The sequence below is a fragment of the Odontesthes bonariensis genome, chromosome 4 (genome assembly GCF_027942865.1).
Source record: "Odontesthes bonariensis isolate fOdoBon6 chromosome 4, fOdoBon6.hap1, whole genome shotgun sequence".
NCBI classification, from domain to species: Eukaryota; Metazoa; Chordata; class Actinopteri; order Atheriniformes; family Atherinopsidae; genus Odontesthes; species Odontesthes bonariensis.
In genome coordinates, this window is record NC_134509.1 from 38,234,522 (window position 1) to 38,254,065 (window position 19,544).

The following is a 19,544-nucleotide window of genomic DNA, read 5'->3' on the forward strand; positions in this document are numbered from 1 at the left end:
TTTGTTTGTTTTTAAATCGTCATTATACTGTGTGTGTGTCCATGTGTCCTGTTTGAGTGAGAAACCGGAGAGTTAACACCAGCTTGTCTCAAAGTCATAACAACACATATGGCGCGTTTCCACTAGCTTGCTTCGGGGCGCGCTATTTGCACGTTTCCACTAGCACGCAGTACCTGCAACCGGGTAGACTTTCCATATAACCATATAAGAACCAGTAGACAGAGATCTTCTTCTGACACAAAACTGTCATGCAGTTAAGATAACATAAAGACATAAAAGTAGTTAACCAATTTGTTAACCAATTTGTTCAGTGTTAAAAAAAAAAGTTTAAATTAATGTTTGTTTATTTTTCTTGTTCACAACTATTTTGTGACATTTCTGTAACTTGTCTGTTTTGATCAAACCATATCAGTAATGTAGTCAAAAATATGATCATGTTTCATTAAAGCTGTTTTTAGGAGTGATTCTTTTCTCAGTTGGGAGCACGAGTGCTGCGAGTGGAAAAACTGTTTCTTAGAATATTGAAAAACAGTTGAGCTATAAGAGTTTATGCCTTTAAATTTGTAAAAATGATCTCCTCCACAGTGCATCAACATTTTATATGTTGTGAGACAAGTACTTCCAAAATTAAGAAACAGCTGCAATTCTCATACTGTAGAGTTGTTTTTCCATGTTTCCATATTCCATAAATACAGATCACATTAACTCCTGCTGCTGACATGTCTGTGGGTACAGTTTTTAGTTTTTGAGCAGGTTTTGAACAAACTCACAGGGAGAAGATCAGTTGGAATTTGAGTGCATGTTTGTGAATGAAACAAACATGTTGCAACTTACTCTCAATTATCGGGGCACTCCGGTCATTAACTGCAGTGGTCTTCTTTAGCTTGGCGCCTTTACAGATGTCCGACAGCAGCGCTCCTCTGCCTTTCGTCTCAGAGGAGTTCAGTTTGGGGGGAGTTGTGTTCGCCTGTGGAACAAGTTAACACCGATGCAATCACACCTCAGTTTTGCCTAGTCTGAACTACAGCAGAAAATATGTTGACCTTGTTCTGGCTGCCAGTGGCAGTAAACAAAGCAGATATGTCTCATTGCAGGATACTTCTGCATTCTTGCTATAAATAGCATGCAGCAGCCTACATAGTCTCCATCTTCTCGCCGTTCGAATGGCATTATTCATAGGTTAATTGATCCACAGATCTTTATTCTATATTCTACTTGCAGGACCAAGGGAGGTAAGCAAACTGTGTTTTTGTCATTTGTCAGAGTATAGCTAGTTGCCCTCCAAGCTTGTACCCTACCTCGCCTTCTGCTTTACTATCCTGAAGTTTTAAAGCATTCTCCTACATGCTAGGTGCCAGTTAGGAGCAGCTGTCTGCAGCTCTCATCTGGACCTTCTAGTCTTGCTTCGTGTGAACATAATTCATAATTCATGCACACCGTCTAGCAGCAGGGTAGTCTGACTGTTAGATACTTTCATCATAAATACTGAAACATACAAACATTCTTTTGACTGTTCCAATCCTGTTTGGTTGCTGAGCCATTTATCTCCCTTGGCTTAATGAGCTAGAGTATTACTTTAGGAAGCAGTATAGCACTCTGTGGCATAGTCACAGTACTCCCTCAGAGGTCCTGCTTGATATCCTATTCTGCGTGAGACTGGCGCTAAACCTCAGTTTAATAATGACCAAGTGTTTTCATATGAGTTACCTAAGGAAGGTCCTAACTAGTGGTGGGCCGTTATCGGCGTTAACGTGCTGCGATAATTTGAGAGTCTTATCGGGCGATATAAAAAATATCGCTGTTAATCTATTCTCAAAATTGGGTTGGGAACTGGGTCAAAATAGGTAAGCAAACTGTGATGACTTTTACCTTGATATTTTAGCTCGGGTGTAGGCCGATGTACTTTGTCAGCCGTTAGGTGTGATGAAAACAGAAGAACGCCACTTTGCAGAAGCCTGTGCTAGGCAGTTTATGGAGGTCGGGGATAGTTGACAAAATCTGCTCTGTTGGAACAGACAGCGCTCCTAATATGGTGGCCACAGGGAGGATACTGCCCTTCGAGCATCTGCCGTGTGTTGCACATGTTGTACAGAGAGCGATTGTAATGTCACTGCGAGAAGGGGGTTTGATGCTGCACTTGCCAAGTGTCGTAAAATAGTGGGATATTTCAAACACAGTCCGGCCAACGCAGATGAGCTGAAAGTCCAGCAAACCTCCCTTGGGCAAGTTCAGGAGCCGCTCGTGCAAGATGTTCCAACACGGTGGAATTCCACCCTCGAGATGATCAAGCGCGTGAGGCGCAACAGAGACGCACTGCACACAACGCTATCTCAACAGCAGCACCATCTGGCCCTCCCAACAAGTGCTGAATATGAGAAGTTGGCGAAGCTAGAGAAACTGCTGGAGCCATGCATGTGAATAAGCTGGTCTGCCTAAGTGACTGGTGGAAGAAGGAAAAGTAGCGCTTGGACTGATTAACAAAAAGCTACTGATGTAAACCTTGTAGGCTTATGGTACTAATTTCCATGTTTAACTGAATAACCCGTTTAACACAAGTACATTTTATTGAGCATGTTTTTTTTTCTTCACCAAATATCAAAGTAGAACAGCTTTCTCAAGCAATCAGTGATGGGTTTTGGAAACAGGAAATGAGCCCCTGGTTTAATGCACCCCCTGTATTAAGAAACCCTATCTCAAAGACTGATTTTTAGTCATTACTTGGGTAACACGCATATTCTGAATGAGCCATTTTAATCTAGATTAATTTCAAGATTTCAGTGAGATTAAAAAAATTAATCTATGCCCACCACTAGTCCTAACTGACCCATGCATTAATTGCACTATTTTGCCGGCCTCTGTGAGAGGAAAATCTTATTTTTTTAAGGATGGCTTTCCAACCTCTTAGCTCTCTCATGAAAGCTTTGTTTCACTCAGACAGTGTGAGAAGCGCAGACATGTGCCTGACGCGGTGCGCAGAAGTCCACACGCCAAGATTCTGATGCCCTACAACCTGGGATTCGTCTTCAGAAGCTATGATAGAGTGAGAGGCAGAAGGTCCATCATAGGTGATCTGTCATTCTACTCGAGGCATGGCCACATCATTGGCTACCACAACGAAGGGAATGTTTTTGGAAGACATCTGTGCAGTGGCATCATGGGTTGCACCTTGCACCTTTACAGCTATAGCGTGGCCTCGGGGTCCATGCTGGCATCTACCAGCTGACCACAAGGTAGGCATAAGCTCCTCCTGAAACTGCTAGTATGAGTCATACACTTTGTTTATTGCTGCTGGCAGTTATCCAGGAATTGTCATATTGTGGCTGCAGTATCTCTAACAGTATATTTTAGTGCAAGGCGAGAACACAAAAATGGGGACATGACGCACAGCCTTAAGACTGAGTTTCTTATACTTAATGAGCAGCAACACCACGGATTTGACAAAAAGGAATGTCACTCGAGTCAAACCAAGTTCACATCATCTATCAAAGACCAGCTACGCTGTGTTTAAGCAAGTCACTCACCACATTAAAGGTTGGGGGAGGCGGGGGTCCAGGGGGAGGAGGTGGAGGAATAGGCATCCCGTCTCTCAGTTGGCTGTTGTTTGATAAAGGCAGGCGACTTCACCGTCTCCTCTGGCACGACACACTCCGACTCCTAAAACATAATTTAATTACACTCTTCTTAAAAATAAGGAGATGTACAATCTACTATCACCAGCTAAGGTAAATAACACCTCTGTAATTACATCATTTTTCATTTCATTTCATTGTAGAGTGGGTTGAGACATACAGCTGTCAGAAGGTGCTAGATTGGCATATTATGTGTGAATCTAACCAAGAATATGTATCGTATAGTAAGTAAGAATTGCAGCACCACCCCCAACCATCACAGCCAAACAGACCTGCAGCTCTGACACAAAGAAGAAAAGCGTTGCTTTTAATTCTATTCTCTCGTGTCTTTATACCATGGTGGAAACCCAGGATACCTGGGCACGTTCAGAACAAACGCTTCTTTGAGCTTGTTGGGGGTTGTGAGGACTGGGGGCGCCATTCAGGACTGCATACCTTTTCAAATACTTTTTAAGTTGCATTTGCACCATCAACAGAAATACTGAGGTGTAACAACAGCCACTCATCGGATGGTAGTTGAGTTAAGATTTCAATCTAATTATCAGTTAAATACGTTGGACCAGCTTGTTTAGTGTTTTAGAGGCTGACTATAAGAATTGCTATTTATATGGACAATGTTTTACTGATATTGACTAGATTTTCGGTAATGGCAGAAGCCCTGACAGCATTCACATGTTCAAACAATCACTGTGCACAGCTTGTCAAGCAAAGAGTTTGTTAACCTGTTCGCTACTTTGTTAATCCAACTTTCTGCCCGCCCTCTCCCCAATCATCCACAAGAGGTGAACTTTTTCAACAATTCTGGAGGAGATGAAAGAGAAAAGAAAAACAGGTGTGTTTCGCATACTAGTCCTGATTATCGAGCTTCATATTGGAATGAATTGATTTCTGGCAAACTAACATATGGACACAATGGAAAGTAGTGAGAAGGCATATGTGCACTGTTCCAGATTGTCTGGACGCATTTGTGGAGGGGGGCGTGGTGCATCAGGTGCAGAGGAGAGGTGGGAAGGGCTCAGAGGACAGGGGGAGGGGAGATGATGGGCACATCTGCACATCATCAGCTAATCATTCTCCCCTTTATCAGTAGCGTGCTGGTCCGGGCGGGAGAAAGGAGAGCCAGGAGATGACCTGGCAGAGAGAACAGGAGCAAGGAGAGCAAGGAGAGCTAGGAGAGCAAGGAGAGCGTGGAGAAACGGAGACCGTCCCCTGAGTTCATCCTTTCGAGTTAATAAATAAAAAGATTAACTCGAACCCAGTGTCTGTGCATCTGTTGGGAACCCACGGTGGCACAAGCTTGCCACAGCATTAAAATGCATTCTTGATATCTTAACCAGTTGAAGTAAATAATAGCTTCTATTTGGGGAAATTTAATATTTTCATGGATTGTTATACATGTTGCAACTAAACGCCCATCAGCTGTTGCGTGCTCCTTGTTCCTTCTGCCACTAACTGAACAAAATGGTTGCGTAGTCAGCTGCCACATTTAAGTCTGTATTTTTATGTTTGGTAAAGTGGCGATACGAGGTTTCCCTCTCTGACTACAGCAGAGAAGCAGCATGAGGGACAGATAGTCCTACACCGAAAAGAATTAAGGTTTGTTTAAAGGACGGTACATTTATTGCTGAGCATGCTGAACGGTTCTGAAAATGGATCTAAAAGTCAATAAATCTATCTGGTGAAAGTAACAAGTGTTCCTACCGTGGCTGTGTTTGCGTTAAGCAGTGAGGGGCTGATGTTTTGTGTGACAGAAAAGTGTTTGGGGGCTGAATCCAAGTGCTGCATGTAGCTTTACATAGGTAAATGTCACTGTTTTGGATTGTAAAAAAAATAAAAAATATGCAAGTGGATTATGAAATATTTTTGGGCAGCCTTTCGCACATTTGGGCAGCGGCCCACCCAAGTATCACCAGTGTGTGGCAAACCCTGTACAGCAATCCAAAAAAAAAAAAAAAAAAAAAAAAAGAAGACCACTGAGACATCAGCTGCTGTACTGCAAAGGTAAAACAGTTACTGAGATTTCATTTCATCTGTTCTTTTTAATGATGTTAATCCCCAACTATTCAACAACTTGTGTACTCTTTGGTAAATCAAATGTGAAATGTCCAAACATGATAGTTTTTCATTTATTAAACTACGGTCACATTTTCACATAGTGAAAAATGTCACCACCTACTTGGAGGACAGGAGTGAACAAACATTTGAGGACCAACATTAGCTATGGGTGTTCACATGGCTGCTGTGTCAGAGAAAAAAAACAACACGCTGGAAGAGTTTCACTGTGCTCCTTAGAAAAAAAGAAATGCTGTTCCAACTTTGCTCTCCAGAAGACATGAATGCGATGTGAAGCAGTTACTGAAGCAGCTCCTGGGAAACATCAGTGAGGTGGAGAAAGACAAAATGAACGTCAACAAAAGGTCCTCGATGTAGCAAAAAAGAAAATAAAGGGGTGCCGTAAATGTTACTAATCTCTTTTGTGGCCACACAAACTCCATGGTGCTTTGGAGGGTTGTGATAAGGTTTTTTCACCTATGCCTCAAAGTTTATACACGGCAGATACACCGATAGGAAGGTAGTACCAGCAGCTAAATGGGCAAACTGGCATCATGCAACATGCCACTAACCAACCCCGCCGTCATCACTGGGACACCAGCTTGATGTGTTTAAGCAGAATAAGCACACACCAATGAAATTCACCTGTGCCTCGGTACACCAACGCCCCAGAAAATAGTCAGAGGGAAAAATATAAAGGCAATAACCTGTTATTCACAGCTTTTATAGAATCAGGAAAAAAGATTGGACTTGCATATTAGCATTGGGTCCTAATTTGACACACAAGTGTTTTTTTGGAGGAATCTGACAGATCACGTTTATAAATTCATAAACAACAGCGTTATACTAACTTGAGATATCGCACATGCACCTCATAGTTTTCTCCATCTCCATCATAGCTCCAACTGAATAAAGCATGAGGAACATTAATGTCGCCATGACAGATTAATGTTAGACTATGTTTTACCGTCTTACACATGCAAACACTACAGTTGTATTCAACGTTAGTTTAAGGAACTTTAAATCAAGTGGATTTTACTGAGGGTCAAATCTCCTCTGATGATATGTGAGCGCCAGACAACGATAAGACACACTATTAGACTTTAAAACTTTGAGGCTGCGCCACCCTTGTTATGAGACAAAAAGGTCAGGCAAAACAAAATATTTTCAGTTTTGCGGGGTGTCACAGGTGTATGAAAATGCAAATGAGTACCTATAAACACACTTGGTCTTCACACAATTTCTATTTAAATGTTACTTACTGCGGTATTTGTGTTCACTCATTTAAAACACGACAGACCTGTCCATCATAGACCCAGTGTTTCCCATACATTGAGGAAACTATGGCGGCCCGCCATAGTTTCCTTTTGGCCGCCATAGTTTCCGAATCCCAATCGTTTGAAAAACAGCGATTTTTTTTTTGGAAACACAGCAATTTCCTCGTAAACCAACCAATATGACTATACAACAGGTGAATTAGTAATTAAACATGTCCTAAAGTGTGAAATGTCAGAGTTTTGAAGTTTAGTGGCAAAAAAGGTTTATGTGTTATTAGTCGCTGTCGGGGCGATTGACACACGTTATAGATTAGTGGGTGCGCGTGCATAAAGATCAGCTGTAATCATCGTGATTTCGTTGACAAACATATTTTTTTGACCTATTTATATTCTGAGAAATAATGTGAAATTTGAGCAATGACGAGTACACTAGTATGTTGTCCGGTATGTTGCTTAAAAAAATAGTAAGCTCAATAGTTTCTGTTTAAAATAAGGTGTTTCATCCGTCCCGCATGTGTGGTTCAACCATCCCGACTAGGCGGGATGGTTATATTCGACATTCGCCTATTTTCCAGCTTTGTAATTGTAATAGCGTCACGAAAACCGCACCAATTAGCCTCAGGATGGTATTAATATTTACAGAAAACTAAGACTAACATACCACAGGCTTTATCAACTCACCAAAGTAAGCCTGAAAGATCAGAGTAACCGCGCCGAATATATTTCTAAGTGAACTACGGCAGCCGGAGCGCTTAGGGACCGTCGCAAAAGTGCAACGCCTTTTTTTGTTCTCACTGGATATTCAACCAATGAACACCAAACCACTTCTGATGGGTTTGTGAACTCACTATAAAGCTTTCACAGTCTTTTAGTTTCCAGAAAAATCATTTTAGGTAGAACATTTACGCAGTGTGCATACTTAATTCCATTTTAGATTTTTATTTTGTAATAGCTCTCTTGTTTTTAAAGATAAACACCAAACCACTTCTGATGTGTTCCTGAACTCATTGTGTACTTCCCACACCCTTTGTTATCAAGGAAAACCTTTTCAAGTTTCTCAAAAAGGCATAAGTCCTCACTGTATATGATCCAGTCATATTTTTCATGAAGTTTAGTTTTAACCTGTAAATATTTTCTATTACAATTGTTATCATTGGGTTTTAATGACAAGATGAGGTTTCCTCATAAGCCCACAAGGGTTTCTGACATCTCCAGCACACATTCCTTTTTTTTAATTTGTTGTGTTTTATTGTGTATTTTTTTGTTATATTTGAATGAATGTGTGCAAATCAATCAAATAAAATAAAATCTGCAGTCGCACAAATTTACGCCGCACAAATTCACGTCGCGTGAATTTACCCCCCCCCCCCCCCCATAGTTTCCAAAAATTCTGTGGGAAACACTGTAGACCAGGAGCTGAAACTGCTCCAAATGTGACAGCACTGCACACAATGAGTATTTGAGGTCACTGGATCTCCCCAAACCAGTTAGCTACCTTGGCCCATTGTTGGCTCATTCAGGCAGTGTAGGTCTCATCACCCCGCCCCTAGCCTAGCTGAGCATTAGAGCAGGTTTTCGTTGAGGGAGGTCAAAGGAATCTCACTGAGCGAGCTCACTAGTCTGCCAGTGACATAGTTTAAACAGAAAAGCACAAAAGTAGAGCCTGAAACAGAGAGCTGGGGTTCAAAAGATGCTTTAGTAGTTATGTGTTCAAGTGGTGAAGGCAAAGTTAAAAGGAAAGTGTATTAAATTTCTTATTATCTCACTAATAATGTTCACGAAATGAAAAATATCTGTTTTAATTTCCAACAGCCCAAGGATCCTTGTTTAGAGACACTCAATTTTATGTGATACGTGAAGGAAAACATCAGTTCCGAAGACCTAAACAAATAGCTGTTTAATGCTGTTCTTTTAATTAACAGCTGCCAATTAATATCATGTCCAGGCATAACTTCTAAAACTGATCAAATCTAAACTTAGAGAGTATTACAGTCTGTATGCAAGTTCTGAATATCATATTAAAGAAATATTCAATTACAAGAAAAAAAAAAAAGAAAAGAAAAAAAAAAAACACAAGATCTGCAGCATACATAACAAAAACATACACACAACATGTAGAAATGCCCTGTTGAAACCAAGAGGTATTAACATTTGCCCACTGTAATTTCATATTTTTCAATCAAGATCAATGTGACATGTTGTCTTGGTAAAGAATGGGATGATTGGAAACTAATTTCCCCACACCACCAGTGTGAGGCTGCACAGCCAGAGAGGGAGGGTTGTAAGAGGAAGTTGGATGCTTTTGTGGTTAAGGAAAAACACTGAACTACAGTACTGTAAACTTAAATGGTAAATGGACTGTAGTTATATAGCGCCTTTCTAGTCCAGCTGACCACTCTTTTACACAACAAGCCACATTCACACACTCACACAGCACTTCTTAGTCTATACAGTGTTAGGGTACGCGGCGTGCTTTTCTGCATCACGCAGTGATGAACAGTTTGGAGGCAATGCGGGGTTCTGTATCTTTCCATACGACACTTCAACGCGTGGCCCGGGGAAACCATGGATTGAGCCACCAACCTTCCAAGTGGTAGACAACTGTTCTTCCTCCGGACCAACAGCCATCCCATTTTTGTTTTGGGATTTCTGAGGAACTGATGGCCAAACAAAGCCAAAACAAGACCAGATTTCTGAACTTGGATGTTTACATGTCAGTTTGAAATTAAAGTATCCTGTTTATTAGAAAATTTATTAAGGATATCTTCATTTAACTTGGTTTAACTTTGCTCTTTAAATGGAGGCAGCTGTAACAAAAGAATGCCCCCCGGGGATCAATAAAGTATTCTGATTCTGATTTATCTTGTGGTGAATAACAACACATAATAATAATGGCGAAAGAAAAAACAACCATGAGCTTGGGCCCCATATAACTGATTATTAATCAGTGTCTACGTTGCCAACTAAATTTTTTTTTTCACACCAAAAATGTCACATAAATTGATGTTACAGCCTTCTCAAATGTACATAATGATTCACTTGAAGCACATAAACTTGGAATATTTGGATTGTGAATTGCATTGTTGGTCAGGCATAACGTCTGGCACAAAACAGGAACGTTTATCAGCACTCAGTACTTATTACTTATTTTGTGATAGCTGAAACAGGTTTACCTGATGCTCATTTTTATAGCACAAACTGAAACGTAATACTTTTGCTTCTATTGAAGCAGTTCTTCGGTGAAATCTTGATACTTTTAAACAGTAAATGTAACCTCTTGTACATATTAAGAGTTTCGGGCGAGCAGAAGCATGCAAACTTTGACATACAATTTAGTGAAACTGGATTTGTCAGGCCGAGGCAGGTTGTGTAGCCGCTCCCAGGTAGAGCAACAACATACCTGACAGTAGCTAGCTGGAACTTGGGTGGAGTTAAGTTAGCTTAAACAGTTTGAGAATTGACTCACCCTGGTTCTAAGAAGAGGATGTCTAGAAGTCTCGTCTTCCCAAACAACATGAATGGAAAGTGCTGTTGTGGCAATCCTTTTTCGAAGCAATCTTGGGAAGAAAATTAGGATGGGAGGGTACTGGCAATTCGCGGTGATGTAACTTAACGCCACCAAAAAGACTTGCAGGTTAGCCGGCTAACATTAGCTAGCTATCGTCAGTTTACCAGCTAGGCTAGATAGTTAGCACAGAGCTGTTTACTTTTCAGCTGTCAGTGTCAACGCAGTCCTGGTACCTGCAAACGTCGTCTGAAAAAAAAAATCACCTTGCTAACGTACGAAGAGCAGAAAACAAACTACTGAACGCGCTTCAGTACCACTTATTAACAGTTTCAGATAGCTAGGGCAAACTTTACCCACACTCCTGACCTGCAAGCAGTGCCATACTCCCCGCTGACACTGTTTTATCGGTTCTTCTCGGAAACCCGGAAACGGGAGGAACTACTCAAAATGGAGGCATTTCATCGCTGCGTTAAAGTGTTTCAGTAAATTCCAAGCTTGTCATTTCAGTTTCTTCCACAATTTCTTCATTTATGGGAAAATGAGAATAGCTCCTCTACGAAAAAAAAAGTTTAAGTAAAAATGAATTAACAGATGAAGCTGCTTGTTAATACGACTCTCTCTAACTAAACACCAAATAATATACAGCATGCTGAGTCTTCGTAGGGACACATTGCAAGCTTTACAAACTCTGCAGCAGCTTTAGTCATATTATACAAATCGTTTTAATAACAAAGTAATAAAAGGTTTATTTCATAACTTTACCATGCAAATTTACTACAAAAAAAGCATCTTTGGGAGAGGTTTGGACTGGCTTATCAATGTTCCTAGATTTTTATTTTACTTTGTTATTATTGCTTTGTTTTTAATTGTGTTCATACTAAGATATTCGGGAAGGATGCAAACATTCAGTAGAAGGAAGACTGGAAGTGTTTCAGGTCCAAATTGATGACATACTTCTCTGATTTGAAAAGGATGAGGGATTTATTGTTGGTGAAATGGACAAACTCGAAACCCACCATCACGCATTTAAATAAATAATTATTTGATTATGAGAAATAGATTAATATAATGGTACTGTCTTTGTAAAAATAATACTTGTTGAAGAATTTTCAAGAAAAACCCACAGTTACTTTGGTATTTTATATTAAGCTCATGTTCAACCTGAAAAGATCCTGATCCAGTGCCTTCGTCCTGCTGGTGCGTGGCTTGAAATGGTGCCTTGTGTTCATCATTTCCCACTGTGGATTAATAAAGCACAACTGAATTGAATTGAATAGAATTGAAACCAGGCTGCGCAGTGAAATTGTGGATAGCACCGTCGCCTCACAGTAAGAGGGTTCCTGGTTGGAATCCCAGCTAGGGCCTTTCTGTATGGAGTTGCATCTTCTCCCAGGTACTCCGGCTTCCTCCCACCGCTCAAAAACATGCATGTTAGGTTGATTGGTGACACTAAGTTGACACTAGGATTGAGCGTGAGTGTGGCTGGTTGTTTGTCTCATTTGTCTTTGTGTGGCCCTGTTATGGACGGGCGACCTGTCCAGGGTGTAGCCTAGAAAATGGATGGATGGATGGATTAATGGATTAATTCATTAAAATCCAAAGACACTGTAGTTCTGGAGGATTTCTGAAGCTTTCCTTAATTATGTTTATTCTCCAGAGGCTTTTTGTGATCCTGTTGACTATTTGAATGAAAGCATGTCATTGTGTGGTTGTCATTGCCTTTCACAAGTGTCACATATGGCATTTGACAATTTTTGACTGTTCAGTCAGTTAAATCTCTTTTCTGGCCTATTTCACCTTACCTAAGTTGCATTGTAATTGTGCACACTTTGTCACTTGGACCACAACCTCTCATAACAAATACATTCAATGAGAAATTCATTAAAATTCAATAAGCATTACAAAATTATTACAAAATGGATTCTTTAAAGTTTGAAATAGAATTTTAAAACAATTTCTCATTATGTCAGACTACTGAGATAACTTGTAGCTTTGGGAGTGTGATTTTTGAGATAATACACCAGCATTTTGAGAAACTAAGACTGTTTGACGTGTTAACTTGTACTTTGGGGAAACTTAAGGTGAAATCGTAAGGTGAAAATTTGGGATGGTGAGACAAAGCTTTGAGACTTTGAGATTTTTTAGGTATTACGCCAGTTTAGAAATATTTAGTCAAGGTTTTGAGATAATGTTAATTTGGAGATACTGTGTCAGAGCTTTGAGTTAAAGATTCAGAATTTTTAAATAAGACTATATTTTCTTTATAATTAACCACAAAAAATGTTTGGTAACAGTAATAAAAGGATAAAATAAGATAGACACATAGAAATATTTACATATTACATATTTTGTGATCTAAATACTATCTCATTAATCTAACTTAGATAAACTTTTTTTAACAGAGTAGGAAATTGGCTTCCAAAAAAATAGACGTTCAGTGTTTAATCGTAAAATAACAGTAAAATGAACTCAAAAATAGCGTCAGAAAATTAGAACTAATCTTGAGAAAGTTCTTCTGTCTACTGCACCTATACTTCACGCTGTGTAGACCTTAAATGACTCGTTGGTTTACAAGCTAAATTAATTCACTTTGGAAACATGTACAGTAGGCTACAATCTTCCTTTTCCGTTTGTAAAAGTCTGACGACTGAGAGGTGACGCATGCGCAGTGATGGTAGGACTACTTCCTGTAAAGATGGCGGCGAGCAGGAGATGTGCGGGTATGTGGAGGACATACAGTATGCTGTTACATAGACAACCTAACCTGTACGTCGGTGCTGTCCGAACTCAGACCTCTGTCAGTGGGGACCTGCTGACCCGCACATCGCTGTCGCGGCCTCCGTGGCCGGAGCAGACAAGCTTCGTCACGGCGGAGGAGGAGCAGAGCCGTCACGCCGCGGTGGTAAGCACCGTGAACCAGCGGATCCACGGGCAGGACTTCGGTCGACTGTTTGCAGTGGTGCACTTCGCCGGCCGCCAGTGGAAGGTCAGCCATGAGGATTTGATCCTGACTGAGAACCACATAGATGCGGAGTGCGGGGAGCGGATCCGGATGGAGAAAGTGTTGCTGGTTGGAGCGGAGGATTTCACCCTGATCGGCAGGCCTCTGCTGGGGAAGGAACTGGTCAGAGTCGAAGCCACCGTGATCGAAAAGACCGAATCTTGGCCAAAAGTCCACATGCGGTTCTGGAAAAGACACCGGTTCCAGCGCAAAAAAATCATTGTCCAACCACAGATGGTGCTGAGGATCAACAGCATCGAGCTTGCTCCCAGACTGGCATGACGACGACTGTGTTCTCACAGACTGACAACAGTTTTTTCTTATAGATGTTATAACAAACTTGACTGCCATTAAGTCTGTTCATGAGGAACAAATCTGGACTGTGACTCTGAACATGATTTAAATGTTGCTTATTCGTTCTCTGGGTTTACTCTTGTGAATAAACTTCTGCAAAGCAGAGATGTTGATCTGTTACTTGAACGGTTTTGTGTGTGAAATAATATGAACATGTTGCAGAACTGTGACCTTCTTAAAGATGTGGGCCTATGGCCATTATTAAGTCAACTTATCCTGTTCTGCAGCCTTTTGAGTTTTTCTGTAGTTGCTTCTCTTAAGATAAAATGGATCACTAGCTTGGAACAGCAAGAAGATGACTTTTAGGGTCCGTGTAAAATTACCATTTGGTGTCATTGTCGATTAAAAAATAATGCATAAAGATTTTGAGGCCAAGTGTAAAGAGAACTTGGTTCCACTGCTCCAAGACAACATTGATTCAGAAACAAAGATTCAGGACGAAAGATGTAAAAGATTGGTTTATTTTGAAACCTGACTGAATTGTCTAGAAACAGGAAAATGGCTCAAACTGTTCCAAGGACTCATCCGAAGGCACTGTTGAACATTTCTGCTCAGTGATAAGTTTAGAAAAAAAAAAAATCAGTAGTGTGTCCAACAGGCAAAACCAAGATGATAAAACCTAATAAAATGTTGCTTCTGGTGTTAACATGCAAGCAGTCAATTCATGAACTGGAGGTTTCTCATTTGGAGTCTAAATAAACAAAGCATCGTCTTTAACAGCAGAGAAACGGCAAATAAACTTAAAGGTCTGATGAAAAACAAAACGTATGCCAAAGTGATCATGTGGCATAATGTGCAGTCTCATGTCTTCACAACAGTTTCTATTCATTCCCCATAACTGAAAAAAAAAAGCAACAGATCAACTTTGGAAAGTTGCCACGGTCTGGCTGCAGGTCTCAGTGTGCTTCTAATGAAGCGCTCAACAGACCTTATGTATTAGTGATAGCTATGCTATGGCTATTTTGTTCCTCTGTTATGACATTTACCAGAAAAGTAAATCAAATCAGATCAGAAGACAAGATGCAGTTCCCAATGTCAAACTTTGGTCATTTGTAATTTGCCAGTGTGATAGCTTGGCTTCCTCCAAAAATCCTGAAAGCAGCTTAATTTTTCTTTAAAAAAAAATTAAGCTTTTTTTTTTTTTTTTTTTTTAAGTGTGTATAGGCTTTTCTGAAGGACACTGTGGAGGCTGTTGGAAAATGACGGGAAACCTACAGAGCAGAATTAGATAACAGAATGAAAGCACAGGTAAAGAAAAAAACATCTAATTTTGAGGGAAAATCAGCAACAGTTTTGTTAGTTACAAATTGACCCTGAATTTGAATCTGCTTTAACATAAATTCTGAGTGCATTTGTGCTCAGAATCAAGATAACAGATTTTAATTTTACATTACTCAATGCAGTTGCTTTACAATGGGACCCATTCAGAACCAATGGAGGAGGGATGATTATTGTAACCCATAACACCAATTCTGTCATAAAAGACGAGAAATAGTTGCTTCCTGCTCTTGTGTTTATAGACTCCAAATCAGACCACCAGCTGCTCATCAGCTTATCATCAAACATAAGCAGGTGGAACGCGTCCGATTGGTCAGGCTACACCCAAGAAATCAGCAAGGTGATCAAATAACATTTAAACTATTAAAACCAAACTGTTCCATGTGTATGTTTGATTGCAAACTAAATTATCATGTGGTGTAGTACACTGAATTATCTACCTTTAAAGAATGAAAGGAAAAAAATCTTTCTAGAGCCGTTATGGCTGACTGAGCCAAGAGCAGAACCAAACCCCTGCATCATAGCAGCAACAAAGGGAATTATTTTCAAAACAAAATTTCAAGTACTATCTTCAAAAGCCCAATCAGAATAGTCCAAAGGATCGACTCTTCTTCCTGAAAGTCGTCCTCTGCTGCTCGAGCAGACTTCTTTTCCCTGTGTTCGTCTTCAGAAGCATATGAGCCCTTATGAAATGGGTCCTGCCACACTGTCTGATCATAAAACACTCGCATTTCAAACTCGCTCTCCAGGTGAGATGGGTGGCCGTAAATTCCAATGCCAACCGGCCTCGTGAAATCTCCCGGAACCACCACCACATCGTGGCCGCAGGTGGCCGACTGCAGCTTGTAGGTGTCGAAGCTCGGATGTAGGGTTTTGTCTGACACATACAGGTCTGCATCCCCCTTAAGGCTCTGCATGTGCAGGATGATTCTCCCATCGTGGTTGAGGCGTAGATAGCTGTAGTTTCCGGCCCCGATATGGCCCTGAACCACATGGAGCAGCACCCACTCGTCGGGGATGCCGTCATCCTCCGAGGGGCTCAGAAAGCTTCTGGCTTGCGACAGCAAGAGGGCGACGACCAGCACGCTGCAGCTCAGCATCATGGTGAAGGCATCTGTCAATCAGCCTGACAGCCTGAAACACAGGACAGTGCACAGAAAGCAGGGCTCAGCAGCGAGACCCAAACAAGGAAAGAAGTAAACGGATGTACTGCATTCATCTAACTGAGATGCAACCAACTGTGAACTCAAACACAAGATGTGAGCAATGTGACGAAAGACACGTTTCCACTATGCAGTCCGGAACGGGTCGCTTTGGGGTCAGCTTGCGTTCCCACTGTACAAAGGGGACCCTCAGGGGTGGGCGGAGTGCGTGCCGAAGCGTAAATAGCAAATAACATCAATAATTTCAAACCACCTCCAAGCTTCTTCAGCTGAATACGACACTGGCTCGCGGTCCGGTTGAAACCACTCTATGCCATTTTTGCAGCAATCAGCTGGAAAACTTTTTCGTTTGGCACAGCGCCATCGAGCTCCCGCTGCACAGCCTCCTCACCAACAACGGAGAGCAGAGCCTGGAACCGGTCCTGTGTGCTAGGTACCCCAAGCAGAAGGGTCACGGGTACCATGGGACCGATACGCTTTCGTGGTAGTGGAAACACTGAAATAAGTGAACCGTTCCGACCCGTACCAGACTGCATAGTGGAAACGTGGCTAAAGTGAGTGCAATCAAGGCCCACTACAACATCCTACTTCAGCAGCATGAAGGTGAAAGAATAATTGTTCGACAAACTTCCATCATTAGACAGAAGAAACTTAAAAAGTGCACAAAAGCATTTTTTTTTTTTGTATGCAACCGTTGATTTTCTACTTCTTAAAAGTGAAACCGGCTGAGTGGCACTAAAAACTGCAGTATCAGAAGAGGGTTTCTGATTCAAATACAAAGGTAATGCAGACACAGCAAGAGATTAGAGTGATTTTAACTGATATCTGTGGAGAGTATATCTCACCACATCACCGAAGAGGAGACAGAGAAAAAGAGACAAAAGGGGGGCTAAGATCTCACAACAGTAAAGATGATTATGACAATACGAACAGCCTTATTATTGGGGTCTAAACATAAAATAGCATTGATGTTGACCCTCTTGAATAATCAGAGAAAACTATCACATGCAAACTGTTCAGTGTGTGTCGCTTAACTCTGGCATAGAGCATTCCTGGACAGAAAAACGTTTGTCAGCATGAGGCCCTCGGTTGGACAGATTAGTCTTTTATTAGCCCAGATACTGTGTGCTTTTACTCCCACCACCATCTGACCATTTACTGATCATTCCTATAATACAACACCTGTTCCCCCGGACGTCCAACGATGCAGATGATTACCAACACAAAGCACTCCCGTGTTCTCATTTTGGTCCATCAGACCACATTTCTCTGCTTCTCCCAACACCTTCCTCTCAGCTGATCAAGCTGTCCGTGTTTTGTTTTTGTGAATTCATTGTTCATTCAAGAACTGTTACAATTGTGTAATTCCATTATACAATGTAATGTTACAAAATAAAAAAGAACCTTGACTTTTGTCATACTAATTTACAATGGGCAATTAATGATTGGCTCAGTGAAAGGATAACTCTGACAATGTTCTTAAATCTCTAATCTAACAACCATAAACATGTCAACCCCCGGTAAGGAAAGCCTAATTTAATCTGTTCGTTGGCTCACGATTGTCGGAATACAGAAACACACTTTGTGTGACATCTGGGCCTCGATTTTTTTAAAATTTGATTAAAAACAATTTAAGCAGCAAATGAAGAAAAACTTTGATCAACTTTAGATAAACAGACAAACACGATCGATTACTTGTTGGGGTTGGTCCTCTCAGAGGACTTTTGGATAAGAGAAATAAGGAAGAACATCAAATCCCCTTTATAGCTGCAACCTAAAATCCAAACAACAGGTAGATACAAGCCTAGGATTATCTGATACAGCAGAGACCAGCTAAACACACAAACATCAGTTAGATCAGGTACTACACCTCACAACTGAGGACCAAACATATTCAGTGGAAAAGGTGACGTGCGGACTGTCCGCCCTTCACCTCACAGCTCAGAGAAAGCCGAGTTAAAAATAAACAGCTCAGTCTCATCTCAGCTCGTTCTGACCTTTGATTCTCAGGAAATCAAACTGTTCCCACAAAGACTGTTAACCGGATCGTGTGAAACTTGCATTAATATGTGCTCTTTTATTTCAAGTGCATGACCATCAATTCATACAACTAAAAAAGCTAAAACAGCAAAAAAGAACATACTTAATAAAACATCAATTACACTTCCACAGTCTCGATAACCTCGCGTAGTTTTAGAATTGATAATACAGCAGCTGGCACGTAGATCCAAATTGTACAACCCATCGTTAAAACAGCAACAAGTGAAAACTAACGATTGTTGTTTTAAATGTACGTCTCGCAAGATACATGTTAGTAGAAACGGTGCTTAGCGCAGACGGAATGAGCTAATAGCTAGCTACTTTCTTGGCTAACAATCATCCAGCTAACGTTACCGCTAGCTTATTCAGTTTCAGCAACAATTGCTAATGAATTCAGAAGCTGTGACTTCTGATTATTTAACTCTTAAACTATATTTTAGTTATCAAATGCACTGAGTCGCTTAACACAGAACTACATTTACTTACACCGCTGTCATTTCCTAGCCAGCATTTTCGACTTAGCATGGCAGCAACTAAGTTCACTTCTTCACTTCCTTTTCCGTACACACTACAAGGGAGCCCTAGCGCCATCTATCGTCCACAGACACCAATAAAGCAAAGATACGGTATAATTTCTTTTTAGAATTTGTAATTTCGGTGGGAATAGTTTTAAGCTTGTAGCTACGTAGTTCATCACATTATAATTCATCTTTTTTGTTTACATTTATTCAACATAAAACTAAAATTGTTTACATTCGAAAACACTGAATCATACGTTCAGACTATTTTTGAAGATTTAAAAGCCAAATTCACATAAATTATGTTATAGAAACAAGAAGCCCAAAACTAAAATGCCTAAATGTAAAATCTCTGCAAGGGTGTCATCAGTTTAAACTTGCTAAAACTGCACAGGACCAAACTTCTGGTTATCACACAGTGGAACAAAACCGTGTCCGTGATAAACAATTAAATAGGTTCGGGGAAGAACAATAAGTCAGTCGACCATATGAACAGTTTTGGCTCTCTAATCAAACCTTTGGTTTCAAACTGGCAATTTTCAGAGCTCTTATTTTAAGAGTAGGTGTTGAGGGTTTAAAATGGAGCTATCCAAAAGGACCCTAACCATAAATCACAAGCTTTCTTGTTCATTTTGCTGAATTTCTTTCCTTCATTTCCAATAACATTAGTAATGATGGGTGTTGAATAACTAAAGATATGGCTGCCATCACAGAACTTTTGACA

General features: G+C 40.6%; 3 protein-coding genes across 3 annotated transcripts in view; 1 reads left to right on the forward strand and 2 right to left on the reverse strand.

Moving 5' to 3' along the window:
• Positions 1 to 10,897, reverse strand: part of wipf2a (WAS/WASL interacting protein family, member 2a) — a 29,035-nt gene extending 18,138 nt beyond the window's left edge. The window contains exons 1-3 of the mRNA XM_075464139.1: positions 10,425 to 10,897; positions 3,522 to 3,654; positions 835 to 967 (exon numbers count right to left, since the gene is read on the reverse strand). Of these exons, the coding sequence (XP_075320254.1) occupies positions 835 to 967; positions 3,522 to 3,578 (190 nt within the window). The 5' untranslated portion in view covers positions 3,579 to 3,654; positions 10,425 to 10,897. The remainder of the gene's footprint in view (positions 1 to 834; positions 968 to 3,521; positions 3,655 to 10,424) is intronic.
• A 2,226-nt stretch (positions 10,898 to 13,123) lies between these two features.
• Positions 13,124 to 13,932, forward strand: mrpl21 (mitochondrial ribosomal protein L21). Its single transcript, XM_075464143.1, has one exon. The coding sequence runs from the start codon at positions 13,138 to 13,140 to the stop codon at positions 13,747 to 13,749; it is 612 nt and encodes a 203-aa protein (XP_075320258.1). The 5' UTR covers positions 13,124 to 13,137; the 3' UTR covers positions 13,750 to 13,932.
• Positions 13,933 to 14,261: 329 nt separating this feature from the next.
• Positions 14,262 to 18,871, reverse strand: c4h6orf120 (chromosome 4 C6orf120 homolog). Its single transcript, XM_075464144.1, has 2 exons — positions 18,789 to 18,871; positions 14,262 to 16,233 (listed from the first exon to the last, which is right to left on the reverse strand). Exon 2 carries the CDS (start codon positions 16,200 to 16,202, stop codon positions 15,645 to 15,647), a length of 558 nt encoding a protein of 185 aa, XP_075320259.1. The 5' UTR covers positions 16,203 to 16,233; positions 18,789 to 18,871; the 3' UTR covers positions 14,262 to 15,644.
• Between the last annotated feature and the right edge of the window lie 673 nt (positions 18,872 to 19,544).

Coding starts and splice junctions, on each gene's coding strand:
- c4h6orf120 (XM_075464144.1), bottom strand. CDS start 16,202: ATGATGCTGAGCTGCAGCGTGCTGGTCGTCGCCCTCTTGCTGTCGCAA.
- mrpl21 (XM_075464143.1), top strand. CDS start 13,138: ATGGTAGGACTACTTCCTGTAAAGATGGCGGCGAGCAGGAGATGTGCG.